At 36.0% G+C, this 22,888-nt stretch overlaps 1 protein-coding gene across 1 annotated transcript in view; it reads left to right on the forward strand.

The window, feature by feature from the left end:
• Window positions 1-22,191, forward strand: part of LOC107044535 (tumor susceptibility gene 101 protein) — a 92,218-nt gene extending 70,027 nt beyond the window's left edge. Inside the window, exons 4-6 of the mRNA XM_015266451.2 lie at window positions 20,212-20,429; window positions 21,080-21,438; window positions 21,803-22,191. Of these exons, the coding sequence (XP_015121937.1) occupies window positions 20,212-20,429; window positions 21,080-21,438; window positions 21,803-21,989 (764 nt within the window). The 3' untranslated portion in view covers window positions 21,990-22,191. The remainder of the gene's footprint in view (window positions 1-20,211; window positions 20,430-21,079; window positions 21,439-21,802) is intronic.
• The last annotated feature ends 697 nt before the right edge of the window (window positions 22,192-22,888 follow it).

Genomic DNA, 22,888 nt, shown 5'->3' on the forward strand with positions numbered 1-22,888 from the left:
ATCGACCGATTACAATGCTTTCATTCGGAAGCAAAAATTACAAGAATTGCTGGATTTTATAGAAGGTTAGGAAAATTTCAGATTTATCGAAGGTACAAGTTCATGGAATAAAGGGAAAGGCGACGACTGAAAAATCTGGACTATAAGAAATTTTGGAATGAATGTTTTGCCCTTTGAATAGAATTCAGTTCAAAATTATATTGAAAATCTTATTCAGTGAGCCTAGAAATTCCACATTGGTGAATCACTTATTAAAATATTGAAATTGAATAGGTAATGAACGGAAATGCATCGTTCTCATTAATCTGACACTCAGTACAATGAGAACGACGATGAATAATTAATTTTGATACAAATGAAAAAGAAAAAAAGGAGAGCCGGCATAATGAAAGGGCATCAACGTCGCGGCTGCACTCTGATTGGTTGAAATGAGAATAAAGAAAATAATTTTTTAAAATACGAGAGAAACATCCAATGCTTTCAACAATTCTACAAATCCTTCGTGTTACATGAAAAAAAATTCATCAGATTTTGGAATCTTATGTAAAATTTGACTAAATTGCAGATGAATGATCCAAGTTTCTGATTGATGGAATCCTTGAATGGAATAGTGAAGAAGATCATGAATAAGGAGAAAATACTCCGAATTAGTGAAAAGGCATCAGAATTTGTTGGATAATTTTCCCAGACAAATAATTGAATGCTTTTGCAGGGGAGTAAAGGGGGATGAAGGTGGAGGCAAAAAATTGAAAATTCTGGGTTATATTGAATTTCATGATTATTGTGTCAGACTCTGAAGGGAATTCCGACTTGAATTACAATTGAAATCGAGAATATAGATTCAGTGAGCCAGAAATTCAAAATTAAGAAATCACTTATTGAAATTGAACAGGTGGTAAACTGACATGCATTGTTCTCATTAATCTTAATATTCAGAACGATGAGAATGCTGATAAATGATTAATTTTTGAGAAAAAAGGAAGGAAATACAGAAAAAAAAGAGGAGNAATGAAAACCGAACTGAGCAGCTATTTGAATGAATGGAAACAGAAAGCGGATTAGACAAGAGACGGGTCGGCCGAGCGCGCACAGGTAGTAAGAGGGCTGCAGGTCAGTTGCGTCCCGCGGTCAAGAAAATGTCCGAGTTAGTCATAGTTAGACATCTCCAAATATTCTAAAAATTTTACACAATACTTTTGAATGTGTATCCTTTCCGAAAATGAAAAAAAAAATCGATTTTTGAAAAATTTTAAACCAGAATGATCCCTTAAAACTATTACAGTATTCGTATGACCAATTAATCCCCGAATTCTAAGAAACAGGCGTTCATAGGTTTCAATATTCATTCAATACTGNAATAAAGGGGCATCAACGTCGCGGCCGCTTGCGGCCGCGGCGGCGCTAGTCACCATAATAATTGATGGTTCGCGTCCACCAACGTCGATACCTTCATCGTTTGTGCTTCTTCATTTTTTTAATGAACATGAATAGTCCNTTACAGTATTCGTATGACCAATTAATCCCCGAATTCTAAGAAACAGGCGTTCATAGGTTTCAATATTCATTCAATACTGCGTTCTTGAGTTATACACTTGACTCTATATTCCATCCCAATGATTTCCAAAACCGACTTACTGCAGCATTTTTCTGAATCTAATAAATTTTGACTCGCGCAAAAACATAATCGATCGAAATATCGTTCAACGTGATCGCCACAGCAGATAATAATTGTTTCGTCTATANCGACTTTGACGTCTCAAATATTTCGTTGTGACGCAGGTTATGTAGCTATTACTTGTGCCTCTGTATTGTACGTTGAATTGTTGCTTATTTCATGTTGCTTATAGCTTGTGCTTTTTGATTGTGCGGAGGCCTTCAGTTCTCCAGGGGCAGGNCCCGAATTCTAAGAAACAGGCGTTCATAGGTTTCAATATTCATTCAATACTGCGTTCTTGAGTTATACACTTGACTCTATATTCCATCCCAATGATTTCCAAAACCGACTTACTGCAGCATTTTTCTGAATCTAATAAATTTTGACTCGCGCAAAAACATAATCGATCGAAATATCGTTCAACGTGATCGCCACAGCAGATAATAATTGTTTCGTCTATATTCCCGATCACATGATGGAACAAATAGTTTTTGAAATATTCTCCATTTCCCACAAAGAAACCTTTTACGTCTTGGCTAAATTCCCAATTCCCTGACTATGGATTTCGTATTATTCAAATTTCGAACTCGCATCATGTCTTCCGGATGGGCATGCGTNGTCATCCCAAAATCAAATGACAAGCTCGCGGTAAATCATTGAAACGTAAATTCACAGAGTGGTAGAAATGGGCGCATCCCCATCCGAAAGACACGGTGCGAGTTCGAAATTTGAATAATACGAAATCCATAATCATGGAATCGGGAATTCAGCCAAGATGGAAGTTTGTTTGTGGGAAATGGAGAATATTTCAAAAACTGTTTGTTCCCTCATGTGTTCTGAATATAGAGGAAACAATAAGAGTCTGATATGGCAAACGCGTTGAACGATATTTCCATAGATTATCTTTTTGCACGAGTCAAAATTTATTAGATTCACTCAAATTCTGGGTATTGATTACACAGTTGTGATAGTATTTTCGATCTCATAAAATCGTAGTACCGAAATATGTTGGCAATTCTTTTTTTATGCTACTANTTTTCCGTATGTAGATACAAGGGTTGAGATGGGGGATATAAAATATACCGCTTGTTTTTTTTATGTATAATATTTTTCATTAATTAACTATGAAAGAATAAGAAATTATTAGCGTTAAAAATAGAGGGATCAAACAAAAAGAACTGACACTAATATATATGNATTCCAAGTTGATTAAATCATCAGTATCAATACTATTCAGAACACTGTTAAATATGAGATGTCTGGCCACGGATCTCCCGTAAATTTCTACTACAGTAAGTCGGTTTTGGAAATCATTGGAATGGAATATAAAGTCAAGTGTTTAACTCAAGAACGGAGTATTGAATGGATAGTGAAACCTATGAACGCCTGTTTGTTCGATNTGGGGGATATAAAATATACCGCTTGTTTTTTTTATGTATAATATTTTTCATTAATTAACTATGAAAGAATAAGAAATTATTAGCGTTAAAAATAGAGGGATCAAACAAAAAGAACTGACACTAATATATATGTATTTTCATGGACGAATTAAATTTATCAGGATTTCTTGTATTCATGTTTCTATTTTGTTCCTTTTTTCCATCTCCTAAGTTATTAATTACATTAGGAGAAAATTGAAAAATGACNTTTTAATTGGTTAGTAAAAATTGAGGATAATAGAAATACCAAGCAAAAAACGAAAAGAAACAATAGTTTTGACTATAATTTAGTTCGTTTTTCGCTTGATGATTCTGTTATCCCCAATTGTCACTAACNCATATTCAATAAGGCTCCATTGGCTCTAATGAATATGTATCAGAGAAGGTAATAGAAGAATAATATAACGCACCAGCGTGCCTTATAGGGTTTTTTCCCATAGGGTTTTTTCTTTTTATTTACTCTTTTCCCTATTTCCAACAAAAGATTGAAAATCAAACATTATAAAACGGAAAATGTTAAAATATCTCTGTCCATAGGTAAAAAGCCACTGGCTGAGGACCTAGTTTTCTAATTAATTTTTTAAGACTTACAATTGTATTACAAAGCTACAAATGTATATATAGTCAATAAAGAAATTTATTAAAGCAAAGCAAGCGCCAGCGTGCCGCTAGCGTCTCAGACCCTCATGCTGGAGTTGTCGGTTCGATTCCCCGACAATCTAATCTTTTTTTTTCCGGAATATTTTCTGAAAACAATTACATTATTTAAGGGGAAACGAAACCCCTGCGTTTATATGAATCTTTAGAAAGAAGAGATGAGAAGAAGATGAGATCTTTAGAATCTTTGTGTTTTCTCCTGCAATTATTATTTTTTATTCATTAAACTACTTTATTGACTCAACAATGCGACAATCGGGTCGATAAAGTAATTTCATAGATAGAAATTAATAATTGTAGGAGACAACACAATTCTAAGATTTGATGTAGACAAAGAGGTTCCGTCTCCACTTAAAAAGAAGAAAAGAGCGAAACGATAATCAATCGTGTATTTTCTTACTGAGTTTTATAAGTTATAAATATCACTCAGCGCCATTAAAGTTACATTTCGCACAAAATTATTACTTTTTTAAACATTCGTTATTTACAAATACATAATTGAAGTGGTTTTCTTCAATTATGCTTCCGGAAACCTAATTTTATTTAGGCATGAAATGGATTGTTGGTAAAATTCTGGATATTAATAAATTTATTATGATTCCGAACAAATCCTTTTCATGATGGAAAATTGATTGTCTGTAAATTATTTCTTAAATTCGAATTCTAATTCTTTCTAATTATTTTTCAAAGTATTTTCTAGCAGTTCAATATTGAGATTCAAATATAAACCTGCAAAGTTTAAATAATAAAAACATTGTGAAAAGTTTGGAAACTTACAGTCAAATGGGGCGCAATTATAACACCTAGCGTCTCCGAGTCTCATGCTGGAGTGAAAAAAAACATGGTTAAGCATAAAAAAACTCTCATGTTGGAGTCGTCGCTTCGATTTTTCGACATTCCAAATTTTTTTTCTCGCAAATTTATTATCCACTGGAAATAAAAATCGTTTAAAGAATTTAATTCTCAAGAATTGACACCGATTCCATTTGTAGCCCTCAATTAGAAAAGGAATAATACATTTTCGAAGCACGGAGTGACTGCGGACAAGTTCTCTCCGTTAAAAAATTAATTTCTCACCCCCCTAATTTGGATGAAGGAATGAAACCAAAGCTGATCGATCGAGAATTGAATTCTCAATAAATGACAGCGATTTCATTCCTTAATCTCAATTAGGAGCGGAGGAATGAATTTTCAAAGGGGGCGTAACCCCGAACGGTTCTCCGGCGTCGGGAGTCCGGAGGCCCCCCGCCCCCCTCCAGACAATCCGAATATAAGAATAGAATCCGATATTCTTCTTCCAATATATTCCGATTTACAGACAATCGGAATATATTTCCGATTGGAAATATATTCCCCCCCCCCCTCGTAATGGAGATGAAGGCGACACCGGTTTCATTCTTTCATCTCAATTGGGAGCGGAGGAATGACTTTTCAAATCGTGGAATAACTCCGGACATGTTCTTCTCATTCAAAAATTAATTCTTCCGCTCCTAATTGAGATTAAGGAATGAAACCAGTGTCATGTATTGAAAATATAATTTTCGATCGATAGGCGTTGGTTTCATGCCTTCATCTGAATTAGAGGGGCGGGGGGGATGAATTTTCCAATCGGGGGAGCCCCTCCGGGTTCACTCGATGCCGGAGAACCGTTCGGGGTTACTCGGCGCTTTGAAAGGAATGAAACCGCTGTCATTTATTGAAAATATAATTCTCGATCGATCGGCGTTGGTTTCATTCCTTCATCTCAATTAGGGAGGAGAGAAATTAATTTTTGAATGTGAAGAACTTGTCCGGAGTTACTCCGCGCTTTTGAATATTCATTCCCTTTCTCCTTATTGAGATTAAGAAATGAAACCGCTGTCTTTTATTGAGAATTCAAATTTCGATCGATCAGCTTTGGTTTCATTCCTTCATTCCAATTAGAGGGGTAGAAATGAATTTTCCAATCGGGGAGCCCCTCCGGACTCACTCGACGCTGGAGAACCGTTCGGGGTTCCTCGGCGCTTTTGAAAATTCCTTCCTTTTTTCCTTATTGAAATTAAGGAATGAAACCGCTGTCATTTATTGAGAATTCAATTCTTGATCAATCGGCATCGGTTTCATAACTTCATCTCAATTAGGGGGGGAGAAATGAATTTTTTAACGGAGAGAACTTCTTTGCAGTCACTCCGTGCTTCGAAAATGTATTTTTCCTCTTCTAATTGAGGTCTATAAATGGAATCGGTGTCAATTCTTGAGAATTAAATTCTTTAAACGATTTTTATTTCCAGTGGATAATACATTTGCGAGAAAAAAAATTTGGAATGTCGAAAAATCGAAGCGACGACTCCAACATGAGAGTTTTTTTTATACTTGACCATGTTTTTTTTCACTCCAGCATGAGACTCGGAGGCGCTAGCGTGTTATAATTGCGCCTCATTTGACTGTAAATTTCCGAACTTTTCACAATGTTTTTATTATTTAAACTTTGCAGGTTTATATTTGAATCTCAATATTGAACTGCTAGAAAACACTTTGAAAAAGAATTAGAAAGAATTAGAATTCGAATTTAAGAAATAATTTACAGACAATCAATTTTCCATCATGAAAAGGATTTGTTCGGAATCGTAATAAATTTATTAATATCCAGAATTTTACCAACAATCCATTTCATGCCTAAAAAAATAAGGTTTCCTGAAGCATAGCTGAAGTAAATCACTTCCACTATGTATTTGTAAATAACGAATGTTTAAAAAAGTAATAATTTTGCGCGAAATGTAACTTTAATGGCGCTGAGTGATATTTATAACTTATAAAACTCAGTAAGAAAATACACGATTGATCATCGTTTCGCTCTTTTCTTCTTTTTAAGGGGAGATGGAACCCCTTTGTCTACATCAAATCTTAGAATTGTGTTTTCTCCTACAATTATTAATTTCTATCTATGAAATTACTTTATCGACTCGATTATCGCATTGTTGAGTCAATGAAGTAGTTTAATGAATAAAAAATAATAATTGCAGGAGAAAACACAAAGATTCTAAAGATCTCATCTTCTCATCTCTTCTTTCTAAAGATTCATATAAACGCAGGGGTTCCGTTTCCCCTTAAATAATGTAATTGTTTTCAGAAAATATTCCGGAAAAAAAAAGATTAGATTGTCGGGGAATCGAACCGACAACTCCAGCATGAGGGTCTGAGACCCTGGCGCTTGCTTTGCTTTAATAAATTTCTTTATTGACTATATATACATTCGTAGCTTTGTAATACAATTGTAAGGCTTAAAAAATTAATTAGAAAACTAGGCCCCCAGCCAGTGGCTTTTTACCTATGGACAGAGATATTTTAACATTTTCCGTTCTATAATGTTTGATTTTCAATCTTTTGTTGGAAATAGGGAAAAAAGTAAATAAAAGGAAAAAACCCTATAAGGCACGCTGGCACGTTATATTATTCTTATATGACCTTCTCTGATACATATTCATTAGAGCCAATGGAGCCTTATTGAATATGTTTGTCCCATTGCTCAAGTAATTTTAATTGTTTTTAAGTAAACTGTCATTTCTCAATTTTCTCCTAATGTAATTAATAACTTAGGAGATGGAAAAAAGGAATAAAAAAGAAACATGAATACAAGAAATCCTGATAAATTTAATTCGTCCATGAAAAAATATATATATATTAGTGTCAGTTTTCTTTTTGTTTGATCCCTCTATTTTTAACGCTAATAATTTCTTATTCTTCCATAGTTAATTAATGAAAAATATTATACATAAAAAAAACAAGCGGTATATTTTATATCCCCCATCTCAACCCTTGTATCTACATACGGAAAACCATTCTTAATAAACGTTTTTTATGATTATTCAATTTTCAATTATGTATTTCGACCTTATTTATTATTCATAATCGCTGAAAAACATTTTGAAAAATCCTAAACGGCTGTATCCTTGATACAGCCATCAGATTTAACGCGGATACGTCTATGGACCGAAATCCTCATTGGCAGTATCGTTTTTAACGTATTTCGTCACAAGAATTTAATATTATATTCAATTCTATACGCCTCAATAATTTGATAAAGAATTTCAAAATTGAAAAATTCGTAATTCATAAGTAGAACCTGCTTAATTGACGAATTCTATGGAAATACTCAAGAATTAAAAAAATTTCGAATTTTCTAATCACTTTATACTATGAAAAATTGCTCTAAAAAGACTTAGTTGATTAAGAATGCTTTCTATTCATTCGCTCCTTATCTGAGAAATGGCACTGTCTTCGGCCTTGGATCATTTTAACCCCACCATCGACTCATTGGCTAATCAGAAGGTTTCTCCCCACCATCGACTCATTGACTAATCAGATTTCTAACTTCCCACCATTAACTCTTTAGCCAATGGTGAGTTTTTGCGCAGTAACCTTCTATAAATTTAGTGCACCCTTTCCGCCTGGGCCATTTCGCCTCGAACAGCAGAAGAAAAGGGAACAGAGTAGCAGAACCAGAATTCGAAAACGAGAAAGGAGGGGAGAAAAGAGGAGGAAGGGAGCACTCTACGAAAGGAATCTTTAGCTTTAAACCATCGATAGTCATTTATTGAAAAATTTGGAGATTTAACTCTCGCCTTCAGGAAAATCTCAGTTCTCGCTGTAACCAAGAAACTCAATTCCGCTGACTAAGGAAAACTCAATTTACGCTTTTAAGCATCGCCGACAGATGGCGCGGCTGCATAAGCATTTTTTCGCCGAGTTACCCCCCAAAACAAAATCATAGACGTATCCACGTCAAAAAACATTAAGCACAAGGAGAACCAAGACCCCTCCTTTAAGTTGTCCCTGTGGCAGCGGGACTGCTACTGACGAGTTACCAGCACATCCAGCTCGTCCAGAGGCCTAAATCGACCGTGGCGCCATCCCTCCCATGGGGCACTTAACATTTCAGCTGGGGGTCACCTGCCCTTGGAGAACTGAGCCTCTACTTTAGTCAATCCTCTTTGACTGAATCCATGGAATTGAATCTTTTTTCCCTCGAATGTAGGTATTGTTGAGCCCTATCAATCGCCGTCAATTAAAATTTAATTCACTTATTATTTTTTGACATTTTTGAAATATTTCGCGAATTCGATAGCAATAATCGTTATTTTGATTTAGTTGAAAATTTTCAAAAATTTTGTAGTTTTTGAAAATCATACTTCCCGGGATATCTTTGAATATCATGCTTCAAATAAATTCAATCATAGCTTAAAATGTTTGTTTTAATGCCATTAAGTCTAAGTTAAAAGATGATTACGATAGCCATATTGATTTGATGTTTATAATGATTGGTGAAAATTTCGTGTTTTTCATGAATTTGCTTGATAGTGATCTTTCTGATGGTTTCTTCAAGTGTGATGTTTCAAATTCATTCAATTATGTATAAATAATATTTTTCTAATTACATTTTATCGAAGGGCTGCGGGAAGAGAGAGAACTGTGAAAAATACAATTGGTTATATAGAAGAAAGTAATAATAAAAATAATGATGATGATAACTTTCAGCCAAGTTGAAAATCTGACAAAATTACTTTGAAAAGAGATCTTATTCAATTTAATAAAATTAAATAAACAATGAATTATACATAATAGGAGGAAATGACGTGCAAAATAACCATTCGGAAGAATTCGGAGAACTCATTTTCGGGATAAAACCCTTGCCAGCGTCTGCACAATCGTACTTACGTGGGGGCAACGCGCCTCGGAGAGGTTGCTGGGAAATCGGGTGCATATAGAGGAAAATGTTTCGGATGCAAAATATTCATTTTGTAATGCATACATTTAGTCTATTGACATTTGTCTCTCTTCCTTATTAGTACCCAGATAATTACACTTGAATATTAAACGGAACGCTAATTTGCCCATCATTATGCACAGGGACATAAATATCTGATAAACTACTGGAAATAGAGCAAAATGTCAAACGGCTTAATTGATGTATTTTTTTATGGTGAACATTTTTTATCTGAACTATTTTTTCCTAGCTTTAACTAATCCGCGACACTCCTTTCCGAGGCGCGCCCTCGTCGTGCGTAAGTGACCCTGCGCTGTCCGTTCCGCTTCCACCCAGAATATCTCCTTAACTATCATAGTTATTAAAAAAATGTTGCTTGACAAAATATGTGTATTTTGAGATAAGGAACATTTTTTGTCTGAACAATTTTTTCGTATCTCTTATAGATCTTGCGTCAGGATGCTTTGAACAATTAAATTGTTAATAACACGAAGGGCAACTCGCACGCCGCAATAACCACCATATTCGTGATCTACGCCCCCGAAATAGTCAATATCAGCATAGTTTACCCGGGAATAGAGATGTGCAGGTAGTAATCATTCGTTACTACCTCATCATTTTATATCGTTACTTTTGAAACCCGAAAGTACCGAGTATCGAGAGTGAAAAGTATTCGGTACTTATGGTAATTTTTCTATTGTATCGTGTTGGGCAGTTAGATTGGAGAGGGGAAATCGTTCATGGCGCTACTACAGGGGGCATTTCGAAGCCTTTTGGAACCCTGAAAGTTGAAAAGTAATATGGCGATAATGGAGAGATGCTCCAAAAAAAGAATCTGAGGAATGATGCCTCCGATGTATCACGACATCAAAGAAATTGTTCAGAAAATTGTAGCAATAGCCGATTTCGTCACACTTACTACAGATTGCTGAACTTCTCGAACTACCCAATCATACATGAGAGTTACAGCTCACTTCATTGACAAAGAATGGAAGCAGCAGACGGTGCTGCTGGATTGTATGGAATTCTCAGATTCTCATTCAGCTGAGAACTTGAAATTTAGACTCGTTTCATTGACACAGGAATGGGGACTCCTAGATAAAGTACTCACTATTATTACAGATAATGCTTCTAATATCAAAGCAGCTGCGAGCAGGACGTCGTGGCACAATCACCTCTGTTTCCCACATACGATAAACTTGATAGTTCAAGACGCCATAAAAATGATTGAAATGATTCATCAAAAAGTTGAGAAAATCGTGGAGCACTTTCATATAAGCACCACCGCTGCATAAAAGTTTGAAACATTCCAACGAAAATTGAACCCCTCAAGTGTACCCCTCAAACTCATGACCCTGAAGTTTGCCTACTTCTGACAAGAAACATTTGATACTGCATATCAAATGACTGGAAAATGATGGGATTTGAAAAAAATCAAAACCAATAGGTTCGGTATGAGTTTGTTTAATCGTGATGATCGTTGAATATTTTCTCAATGAAATTACTTGGTCAGTATAGACCGTACAAAATTTTGAAAACTAATAACAGTGGATATCTTCTCCTAGGATTATTCTATTGAAGAAAAAACAGTTATCACATCTGAAGTTTTACAAAATCTCGTGATATTCTTCTTTTTTTTTTGTCGTCATTATTTGATAGTTCATCCGCTGTTTTATACTTAAACTTTGTCGAGCTGTAGCATATCCATGAATTACTTAATCGAAGAAACAAAAAACATCACAGTTAGAAAAATGAAATACCTTCTCGTGATTTTTCTCCTTTTTATCATTTGTAATGATTTTTCTTTGGCCTCAACAAATACGCAATAAACCCTAACCCAAAATTCTCGATTATCCAAACACGGCCAAATCATTACCTTCGTTCTCGTAATCCGACAAGTCTGAAACGCCAAAAACCATAACGCTAAAACTGGACTCCGGAAACAATCAGCAGCTCATTCAATCCTTATTTCGAGTGTTTAGGGCACCAGCCGATTTTTAGCAACGCGGAATCGACGAACCGCAAACGGAACCGTATTTCCTTAAAACTAAATACTGATTGTTCCCAAAAATCCAATAACGACAAAAAACATAACACAAACCATACGCAGAAATGTGGATTACGAGGGTATGGGATTTACTTGGTTGCTCAGTCTGCGGGTCGTGGAGAGAGGGATGGATTCGTGGACGAGAACATCAATTAACAAAGCCAATCATCGATCGAGAAACCAATAAACCAATGTCTTAAATTCTAAACCGGATAGTTAAGGTCGATATTGAATAATAAAACATAATTGTACTGGCGTGTTTCGCTATTGCCGAGATTAGTACAAAATCGTAAATTCTTGTAAATACAAAATTACATGGATGTGACTCGAAATAATCCCAATTATTCTAAAAAGGTCCATTAAAATCTAGAAGACTCGAAAATATATGAATAATAATTTTGAGTATGAAATAACAAGCGATCCCTACCCAAAGCCGATAGAAAGAAGCAAAAGTATTGTCCACGAGGGGAACACGAATCCGAGAGAGAGAGAGAGACTATAGGAAGGTAGCGTAGGTGCGAGAGAGAATGAATGAGGTAGCTACGCGAAATAAAGAGAGCTCACGAGAATGTACTAATTTTTTCTATTTTCGAGTGTAATTATTCGAATTTCAAATTCTGGAGCGCCTTTGTAATGGTTTTCTTAATTCTTACGCCAGTTGTAACGTATTAAAATCGGGGATCTTATCCACCGAAAAGGTAGCAAAATGAGCTAGGGAGCTTGAATCAGCCACGTGGCTGATTTACCGGAAGGGAGCATTCCTAACCCGGAAATGGAGGTTTTCTCCACGAAAATAGGTAGTTTATGGTCTCAAATGATTTCTAAAATAATAGGTAGCTTATTCATTAACGCAAGAGAGTTTAAATAATTTTATTGTTCTGGATTCCAACCAAAGAAAGAAAAGGTAACAGAAACATAGCGTCCCCATGCCCAATCGGAATCCAAAACTCAATGAACGCTAGAGAACATCAAAACGCGTAAAAAGTAGCGTAACGGCATCTCAGGTAGCATAATTTTTCCTCCAAAACTCTTGTGAGTTGGGGGAAATATAAGTAATAGGTAGCATACGATAATTACGTAAAGAGAGCGAGAAAAGATAGCAAGCAAAGAGTTAGCAATGAAGCAGGTAGCGAGTTGCATCAATCGCCGTAGCGAGATGCATAAAGCATGAATTTTCGCACAAAATTTATTTTAGGTAGCTTTATTAACTAATTTGATTTATTCAGGTAGCTATGAGGGAGCATTTGGTTCGTTTGAAGGGTTTTCTACCCCTCAAACCATGTGTGTCGACGTTGGCGTCCTGTCGCCAGGTAGCGACGCCTCCCACGTGGTCCAATTTATTTTTCGTAAAACCGCACTAAATTCACTAAAATCACTGATAAAAAGGTACACCGGTACTCACCATGATCTTGGAGTGTCAAGATAACCGACTTTTGGTTAATTATCTACGATAATTACTCCCGAAATCAGCGTCTTATGAGCGGTGTTAGGAGAGAGCTCTTATGCTGGCGACGTCCGGGCGACCACTGTGTGTTTCCGCTCTGGCCTGTTGCGTAGTGGTGGGGAGTCTGGTGGAGACTAGCCCCGTACGGTGCTGACGCGAGTGATGGAGATGCGAACTATCGATTCCCGAGGTAATTGTGCGCGAAAGATTTAAATTTGAATTTGCATATCATTGATTCTAATTATTTTAACTGAACAAAACTGTAATTACTTGAACGCGAACTAAACTGAGACCTTTGAGCGGCTCTTTGCTCATTCTACGACCGAAACAAAGTAGCTTATCTACAGAGGGCACTCTCCGAAGAGGAATTAGGATTTTACCAACGAAAACGCAAACGCAAACTTAACTAAACTAAAAACCCAATGGCGATCCGCTTCGACGATTGGGTGAGCGTCTCCACGGCCTTCCAACTGAAAGCCCTAACATTCTCGCTCAAGGGAGCACAAGCATTTCAACTCGACCTATGGACTCACTCTATCGACAGACCAAAAAGGGTTACAGGAAACACTGGGTAGCACATTATCTTGGCCAAATTTTCCACGGTGATATCCTGATCCTTAACCGAATTTACGTAGAAAAATCTCACAAATACTGAACTCTAACTCAACAAAACTGACTCGACAAAAATATCTGCAAAATATCTGGTTTATTTTATGAAGTCATTTAATGAATCTTATTCTAAAATTTTAGGGAATTGATTCACGCAATATGTAACCAATTTAAATAGTTTTCTGAACTTAAGGTAGCTCTGAAGTAGAGTTAAGGTAGCAGGTAGCTCTAATTTTCCGTATAGATTTTTATCGCGAAGAAAAGGTAAGGGTTTATAAATTTTTACTCTCCCTCTCTCTCTCTTTGTATACATTAATACCCTGGAGTTCCGCAGGTGACGAATTCGCCTGGAATTTCGTCACATATTTGGCGTTCAATGCATGAAATATTCAATGCTGATTTTTTGAAAAAAATTTGACATCGGATATCGTCTTAAATAATGAGTGAATTTTGAAAGAAAAGGAATTAATTTCGTGTTCCATTGAAATCTCGGCGTTACAATTTTTAAAAACTGTTTTCTTTCATGTGAATCATAGAAAACATTAAAATTGTAACAAAAGTTGACTTCAACAGAGCATATCGGCGATGAAATTAATAAAATGAAAAGAAAAAAAAATCCTAGAGCGTACATTTGATGCAATCCCCACGGGAGGATCATTACTTTAGCGAAAGGCACACGATACCGATTCCGATAAAATAATAAATTCTAATTACCATAGTGACACTCCGATCAATTATGCTGTAATGAATTTTCAATTCCATGATAACAAATGGGACCGGGGGAATAGCAATTTGTCATTGGATGTGAGGAGGGGAGAGGATCAAGTGTCTTCAGGGTTATATATTGTGAGGGTTAAACACCGCGAGGATCATAACTCATAAAAGTTGAACGATTACACGGGACAAATGCCAGAGGCAGGTAGAACAAGCGCAACAGTCAATCGGGAGAGTCTTCAAACAAAAAGTGAGATGTGTAATTAAACCTTGCTTAGTATATTTTATTCCTTCTTGTGGGGTGTTTAGGCCATTCCCACCTAGGGGATGGCATAATCCAGTTTTTGGGGTTGATTTACACTGGAGAATCATAGATAACATGCCCAGATGAGGTGATTTAAGATTTAATGAACACTTATCGTTTTTGACCCTTGTCCTACTTACCTTTTTCTTCTGATTCTAGTGGTTATCCTACCTCTACTGGTTGACCTTGAAATTGTTCTACCTGCCTCTGGCAGTTGCCTCGTATAATCGTTCGGTTCTTATGAGTTATAATCCTGGCGGTATTTAACCCTCACAATAGATAATCCTGGAGACACTTGACCCTCTCCCCTCCTCGCGCCCCTCAGATTTGGCCACCGCGAATGACAAATTGCTGTTCTCCCGGTCCTGTTTGTTATCATGGAATTGAAAATTCATGATACATATTTCAAAGTAGTGTCACTACGTAAATTTGAACTTATTGTTTCATCGAAGTCGTTATCGTGTGCCTTTCGCTAAAGCAATGATCCTTACGTGGGGATTGCATCAAATTTAAGCTCTAGCATTTTTTTTTTTCATATTACTAATTTTATCGCAGCTATGCTCTATTGAAGCCAACTTGTTACAATTTTAATGTTTTCCATGACTGACATGAAAGAAAAAAGTTTTAAAAAATTGGCACGTTAAGATTTCAATGGAACACGAAATTCCTCTCTTTTCTTTCAAAATCCACTCATTATTTAATACGATATCCGATGTCAAATTTTTTTCAAAAAATCAGCATGAAAAAATTTCATGAATTGAACGCCAAATGATAAAAAGGAGAAAAATCACAAGAAGATATTTAATTTTTCTAATTGTGATGTTTTTGGTTTCTTCGATTAAGTAATTCATGAATATGCTACAGCTCGACAAAGTTCAAGTATACAACAGCGGATAAACTATCAAATAATGATGACAAAAAAAACTGAAAAATATCACGGCGAGATTTCGTAGAACTTCAGCTGTAACAATCGTTTTTTCTTCAATAGAATAATCCTAGGAAATCTCCGTTGTTATTAGTTTTCAAAATTTTGTACAGTCTATACTGACTATGTAATTCGTTGGGAAAATATTTAACGATCATCACGATTAAACAAACTCATATTGAACTTATTGGTTTTGATTTTTTTCAAATCACATCATTTTCCAGGCAGATATGCAGTGTCAATTTTTTTTTCTGTCAGAAGTCAGCAAACTTCAGGGTCATTCAAACTCTGCAACGACGTTATCATCAGGTGGAACTCCACATGCATAATGTTCCTGTAAACTCCAAGAACCTGTTGAAGCTGAAGCATATTACCTAAGATTTATCATGAGATGGCTCTGACTCTCATCGACAGACATTCAAAACATCAAGAAGCATTTCGATAAAATTGAATTCAATACTTTCTTAGCTAAAGCAACTTACTTGGATCCTCGTTTAAAAAAGAAGGGCTTCAAGGATACCAACGCCCTCCAGAAAGCTAAAGATAGAATATTGAATGAGATGAGTGATCTGTCAGCGATAATCAGTGCAACTGAGGGGAATGTAGCTGCACTGAAACCGGTTGCAGACAATTCTATTTGGAAGAAATTTGACTCTGCACCAGCAGATAGGAGTACTCCAGTTTCAGCTGCTATCATCGAACACAGGCAATTCAATGAGAAGAAAGTCATTGCTCGCACTGAAGATCCACTACAATGATGGTCAATCAGGGAGCATACATATCCTCGTTTATCAAAACTGGCTTTAGCCAGTTTAGCTTTTTAAGTACTCTCTAAAGTGTTCTCTAAATCTGGGCAAATTGTGTCTTAGAAAAAGAATCGCCTGAAGTCGAAGAATGTCCAAAGCCTAATGTTCCTTAATGCTAACTTCCAGTTCATACCTCTTACTATGTTGAGAAAAATAAGAAATAAAATTTTATGATTGAAATAAAATATGAGTCGTAAAAGTGATCATTCGTTTGTGCAGATTATTGTGCAAATATCTCTGAAACTCATGGGTTTAAAGGAAAATGTTATAAGAGCTTGTTTGGTGAGAAACTAGATTTAGGGTGGATTGGGAGGTTAGAGGATCGTCGGTGTGAAATAATTGTTGAGAGTCTTGAACTAATATCCACGTGTATTTATTCTCGAGTTCGAACCACGCTTTGTCAAATTTACAAAAATAGGTTTTGCACTGTGAGTCACTGGTTGAATGGTCAACAAATAACGTGATTTTCTTTTACTGAATTTCTATCGCCGAGTTAATAGACGCTAATGTACTGTGGTCTAAACTCTACAGAATTGAATTCCATTCAAAACGTGCTATACGACAGACCGTGATGTACTGACTCGCGTTGATTTACGGTGACTCTACTAGACCTGAGCGTTAACCCGGAAAGGGCCGATGATTTTCGTAATTGGCCGAGCTGATCGACCTTGGTCTTGGAGAGGTTGAGTTACGTTTCAAACAGAGCTTCTTTGTAGAGCAGGAAATTCCTAACAAGAGTTGTCTTCTAACATTTTTCTCTGAACCTCTTCCTTTTGTAGATATTCCATGAACAATGTAAACATTCGTTTCCAACATAACCCACTTTATCCTTGCAGCGACGATTACATGTTTTAGATTTTTTTTACCATTTTCATAATTTATAATTTTTTTTCATAATTCATAATTTTTCAAGTCCCGTAATGAATACTTTCGGGACTTGAAAGTATTCGTTCTTTTGTATTCGGTACTTTTTTTCTACCTTATCGGCAATCAGAAGAACAAATTAAATTATGATAATCAGTGGTAAAAAAAATCTAAAAAATGTAATCGTCGCTGCAGAGATAACGTGGGTTATGTTGGAAACAAATGTGTACATTTTTCATGGAATATCTGTCAAAGCAAGAGATTCAGAGGAAAATGTTAGAAGACATCTCTTGTTGGGAATTTCCTGCTCTACAAAGAAGCTCTTATAACATGTTCCTTTAAACCCATGAGTTTCAGAGATATTTGCACAATAATCTGCACAAACAAATGATCATTTTTACGACCCATATTTTATTTCAATCATAAAATTGTATTTCTTATGAGAAGTGGCTGTAGTGGTCATGCGGGGAGTGTGTGGCTCCGGCGGTCATCCAACTTGGATGGGTGTCCGCTTAGGCGCACCTAACCGCGTGGGACTACAGTCGCTAGGCACGAATGTAGAGAACCACTATGCCCATTGAGTCAGTGTGACCAATGGACGCAGTGGAATCCCTGCATTATCGGCCGGCTGTACGACTGGGGTTTTCCATGGTTTCCCTTGCAGTCCTAGCCCGTATGGGGTACAGTTAAGAGTAAGACGGCCCATGGTAACGCAGAAAAAAATCAGAAGAGAGAAGTGGGAGAGGCAAGGCAGACAAATGGGGAGCCTATAAAACCGTAATGGTAGTAGGAAAGAAATATGAATAAAAAAAAAAAATTGTATTTCTTATTTTTCCCAACATATTAAGAGGTACGAACTGGAAGTTAGCATTAAGGAACATTAGGCTTTGGACATTCGTCGACTTCAGGCGATTCTTTTTCTCAGACACAATTTGCCCAGATTTAGAGAACACTCGTTCACTTGGTACTGATGAGGCGAGCATATCTCAGTACTTTTTAGCCAGTTTTGATAAACGAGGATATGTATGCTCCTTGATTGACCACTATTGTAGTGGATCTTCAGTGCGAGCAATGACTTTCTTCTCATTGAATTGTCTGAGCTCGATGATGGCAGCTGAAACTGGAGGACTCCTATCTACTGGGGCAGAGTCAAATTTCTTCCAAATAGAATTGTCTGCGACGATTACATTTTTTAAATTTTTTTTACCATTTTCATAATTTATAATTTTTTTTCATAATTCATAATTTTTCAAGTCCCGAAAGTATTCGTTACGGGACTTGAAAGTATTCGTTCTTTTGTGTTCGTTACTTTTTTTCTGCCTTATCGTCTGCGACCGGTTTCAGTGCAGCTACATTCCCCTCAGTTGCACTGATTATCGCTGATAGATCACTCATCTCATTCAATATTCTATCTTTAGCTTTCTGGAGGGCGTTGGTATCGTTGAAGCCCTTCTTTTTTAAACGAGGATCCAAGTAATTTACTTTAGCTAAGAAAGTATTAAATTCGATTTTATCGAAACGCTTCTTGATGTTTTGAATGTCTGTCGATGAGAGTCAGAGCCATCTCATAATAAATCTTAGGTAATATGCGATTCAACACAGACAGCAATCCCTGCGTCATGGGAATGACTTTTGACGCCCAAACCCGTTTTTTAGCACTCGACTCTCGTGTCATTTCCTCGAAAGGTTCTAATATTTTGCATACTTCTCGTAAAATCATCCATTCGTCTTCAGTGAGAGAGGGAACTGGGTTATGCAAAATTCTTAAAACAGCTTCAACAGGTTCTTGGAGTTTACACGAACATTATGCATGTGGAGTTCCACCTGAAAGTATTCGTTACAGGACTTGAAAGTAACTAGGTTGCACATCCCTACCCGGGAACCTCATCTTCGGGATAAAACCGTAGCCAGCATCTCCACGCATGCCTTCATTCGGATAGACTCGAAGCCCTGCTTATTTTTAAATTCCACAGAAGAGTTTTTATGGCCCCAAAATTGATAAATTGATTTGATAAAATTTTCGAACTGATTTATTTATATTAGGATTCAGCTCAGATATTCTTAAACGGCATGAATTCATGCACTAAAGATAAGTTTTAATGGAAAACATACAATTTTCATAAATTAAAACCATGAATTGACGTTGCTCATACTGATGTTTCACCACAGCATACGGGTGTTTTCTCCAATTATTGGTATGGTTTTGTACCTTCCAAAATTTAATTTTATTGAGCCTTCCTATATGGCTTTCTTATCATTCAAAAGGTCTCGAAAAATTTTTTCCCATTTTTTTCAAATTTTATTACGCCCACAAGCTTAATTTTCGAATTTTGTAGATTTTTGACAAAATTTTGCGTCTCAGCAGAGGTAAACTTTTTTTTGTATTTTCAATATATATTTCTGACGGAAATTTTCCGTTCTTTAGATTGAAGATAGTGCCAATTAGCTCACGCCGTCGGAAATGCTTTAAAATCGCCAAAAAACTAGAAAATTGTGTGTGGTACCCGCTTCCCCCATCTCGATTTAACATTTTCTTCATTCCTTACCCTAAGTGACTATTTTTACGAAACACATTAAAAAATTAGATTGGGATTCGGATCCTTTTTATCCAAAAATAATTTTTTTCAAATTTCGTTTTAAAAATTTTTTCCCAATTTGTCATTTTTAAAAAATTTTCACTTAAAAATTCATTACTTATTGGCCATAAATGGTCGATAAATAATGAATTTTGAAATTAAAACAAAAAAATGAAAAATTGTTTAAAAAAAACAAATTGAAAAAAAATTAAAAAAAAGTTTTTTTGGGCTTTTTGAATGATAAGAATGCCATGTAAGAAGCCTCAACAAACTAAAATATTTAAAGGTACAAAATCATACCAATAACTGGCTAAAACACCCATATATGCTTTTAGGGAAGTTCAACATGAATTTCAGTTAAAATTCATAGATTCATTTCCCTTGGTATAATTGTGCATATGAGTTTAACATGTTTGAATTCCTTTCCAGCATTTATGCCGCTACCTGGAGGTGAAATGAACGCCGGCTCTATGACTCCCTACCCACATTTTGTATCAAATCCTCCATATGGAAGTGGAATACCACCACCCTATCCCCCAGCGGGCGGTTCTGGTTTTGGAGGCTATCCAAGCTTTCCCTCATACTCAACCTCGGGATATCCTGCGAGTCCTTACTCACCCACACCGTATCCCCCAACCAAGCAACCAGTAAGCCTTCAATTTCTCGATTTAACCCCTCAAATACGGCGTCCATGCCACATATGAACCGTTTCTGTGATTCATAAGAATTCATTATCTATCGTACCTATAGTAGATATCGAAATTCTAAAAAAAAAATTTCACGTTATTTTTAATATTTTTCTTCAAAACATAAACATTACGGAACTGAATTCGATGCCGGAGACATATTCAAACCTCTCGTTTATTGAGAGAATTTTTATCAAAAACTGAAATTTTCACCGAACATACTCTATACATTCTTCTGTCGAATGGTGCAAACGAAATTTCCATTCAATGAATTACGGTTTTATTATTAACAAATTTCTGACAATCGCTGATCTTGACAACTGTTTGTACTATTGAACTGATATTGGTCTTAAACCTGACAGAAAAATCTGCATGAAGGAATATCATAATTGAATAACTTTTTGGTGAAAGTTCAAGATTATCATTAAATTTTAGTTCATAATTTTTTGCTCATCAGTACAGACGTTACCGTATATTGAATAGCGAATTCGAGTTGACAGGAGACCGCCAGCCGATGAGGGCACACCGCGCGATATGGGCGTCGTACTTGAGAAGTTAATTTTACTGTGAACCCCCCCCCCCATGCTAATTGTTTCACATTTGTTTTACAGTCACCACCAATGCCAGCTATGAACAGTGGAAACTCCGATACAATCACAGAAGAGCACATACGAGCCTCATTGATATCAGCAGTTGGAGATAAACTACGTAGAAGATTAATCGAGCAACACTCACAATTACAAGCAGAACTGGAAACCCTCCGTCGTACCCAGCAGGAACTCACCAACGGTTCATCAAAACTCACGGATTTGTTCAATAAATTGCAGAAGGAAAAACAGGAATTAGACAAGAACATTAATATACTTCAGGATAAGGAGACGGAGCTTGAGAGGGAAATTGCTAAACTCTCCATAAATCAATCGATTGATGTTGATGAAGCTGTAACCACTATCGCACCTCTGTATAAACAGTACGTTAACAAATTAGAAATTAATCGATTAGCAATTGGATTTGTCCTAATAAGAAAGCCATATAAAAAAATCGTACTTATGTATCCTAAATTATTAATTCAATAACAGCTTATATCTCAAATATGCAGACTAATTTCTCGTATGAGCTAGAATTGAATAGTGGGACAGGGCAAAATTAGTACTTTTTATTTCAAAAAATATTCATATCTTCTACATATAAAAAAACTGTGTTTTTTCGAATGTCAAACAAAGTGTCAATTTTGAAACTTCTATCTCTGTCAAGAAGCTGGAGATACATTTTTTGAAAAGAAAAAAATTAAATACTTGCTTTTTATGTTAACAACACGATGACTATACTTTCAGGATGTTGAATGCTTTTGCTGAAGAGGCAGCCACAGAAGATGCCATTTATTACTTGGGAGAAGGCCTTCGACAGGGCTCCATAGATCTCGATGTATTCCTCAAACAAGTACGACAATTATCTCGTCGACAATTTATGCTACGAGCACTGATGCTACGCTGCAGGCAAAAGGCTGGGCTTGCTGGTTGATTATACATGAATGTAAATAAATGAATTTCCGTTTGTCGAACATAAAGACTTGCTCCAAACTCATTATTTTATCGTGTATACTATTCTACTAATGATGCAGAACAATGTATTTAGCTAAGGAAAATTATCTATTGTAATAAATATGATTGTTTCACTCGACGTGCTTGTTCAATAATAAATAAATCGACGACAAAATCTGCAATACACCTCCCCATAATAACTGTGTAATATAAAATGGATTTGTTTATTGCTTAAATTCAATTCATGAATTTCCAATTCTTAGAGTACAGAAAGAAGGAAATGTAAAATTCGGAGGAGTAATCAACTTGTAGTTGAGAGATGACACGATGTTGAAGCTGAAAGACATTTTTTGGAGACAAGTATTAGTGTTGTACTGATTTTTTCAAGAGTTCGATAGAATTTTAATCTTACCTAAACATAAATTCCCACCCAGAGCATCAAAAACAACACTCCAAATCCGGAGAATATTGCGGCAACGAGAGAAACTAATAACTCTTTGAATATATCTCTCGTGAATTTTGTACTGGTCACTTCATAGACGAAGAACCAGGCGGTGAAGAAAATACCAATTCCAAGTAATACGAGGGCTAGAATTGGGAAGACCGCTGGATTCACTGGTGAGACATACCTCGTCATTGATTCTACTTCGATCTAAAAGGAAACAACTATTCGATTGAATAAAATAAAGAAAATTGCACGAGGATTTAATGGTTAGACTTTGCATGCCGGTAAGGTTTTAAAATGGAAATTGTACGAATTTCATGATTAATTATAAGAATAATTCAAAAGTTATTGATGAATCGTCATAGTCTCTGTCATAACTTTCAGTCAATTCTTCCCTATTATCTTACCATTTTTGTAGGATGATGATTTGACGT

The sequence above is a fragment of the Diachasma alloeum genome, unplaced genomic scaffold (assembly GCF_001412515.2).
Source record: "Diachasma alloeum isolate Michigan unplaced genomic scaffold, Dall2.0 Dall_scaffold_00758, whole genome shotgun sequence".
In the NCBI taxonomy this organism is placed as follows: domain Eukaryota; kingdom Metazoa; phylum Arthropoda; class Insecta; order Hymenoptera; family Braconidae; genus Diachasma; species Diachasma alloeum.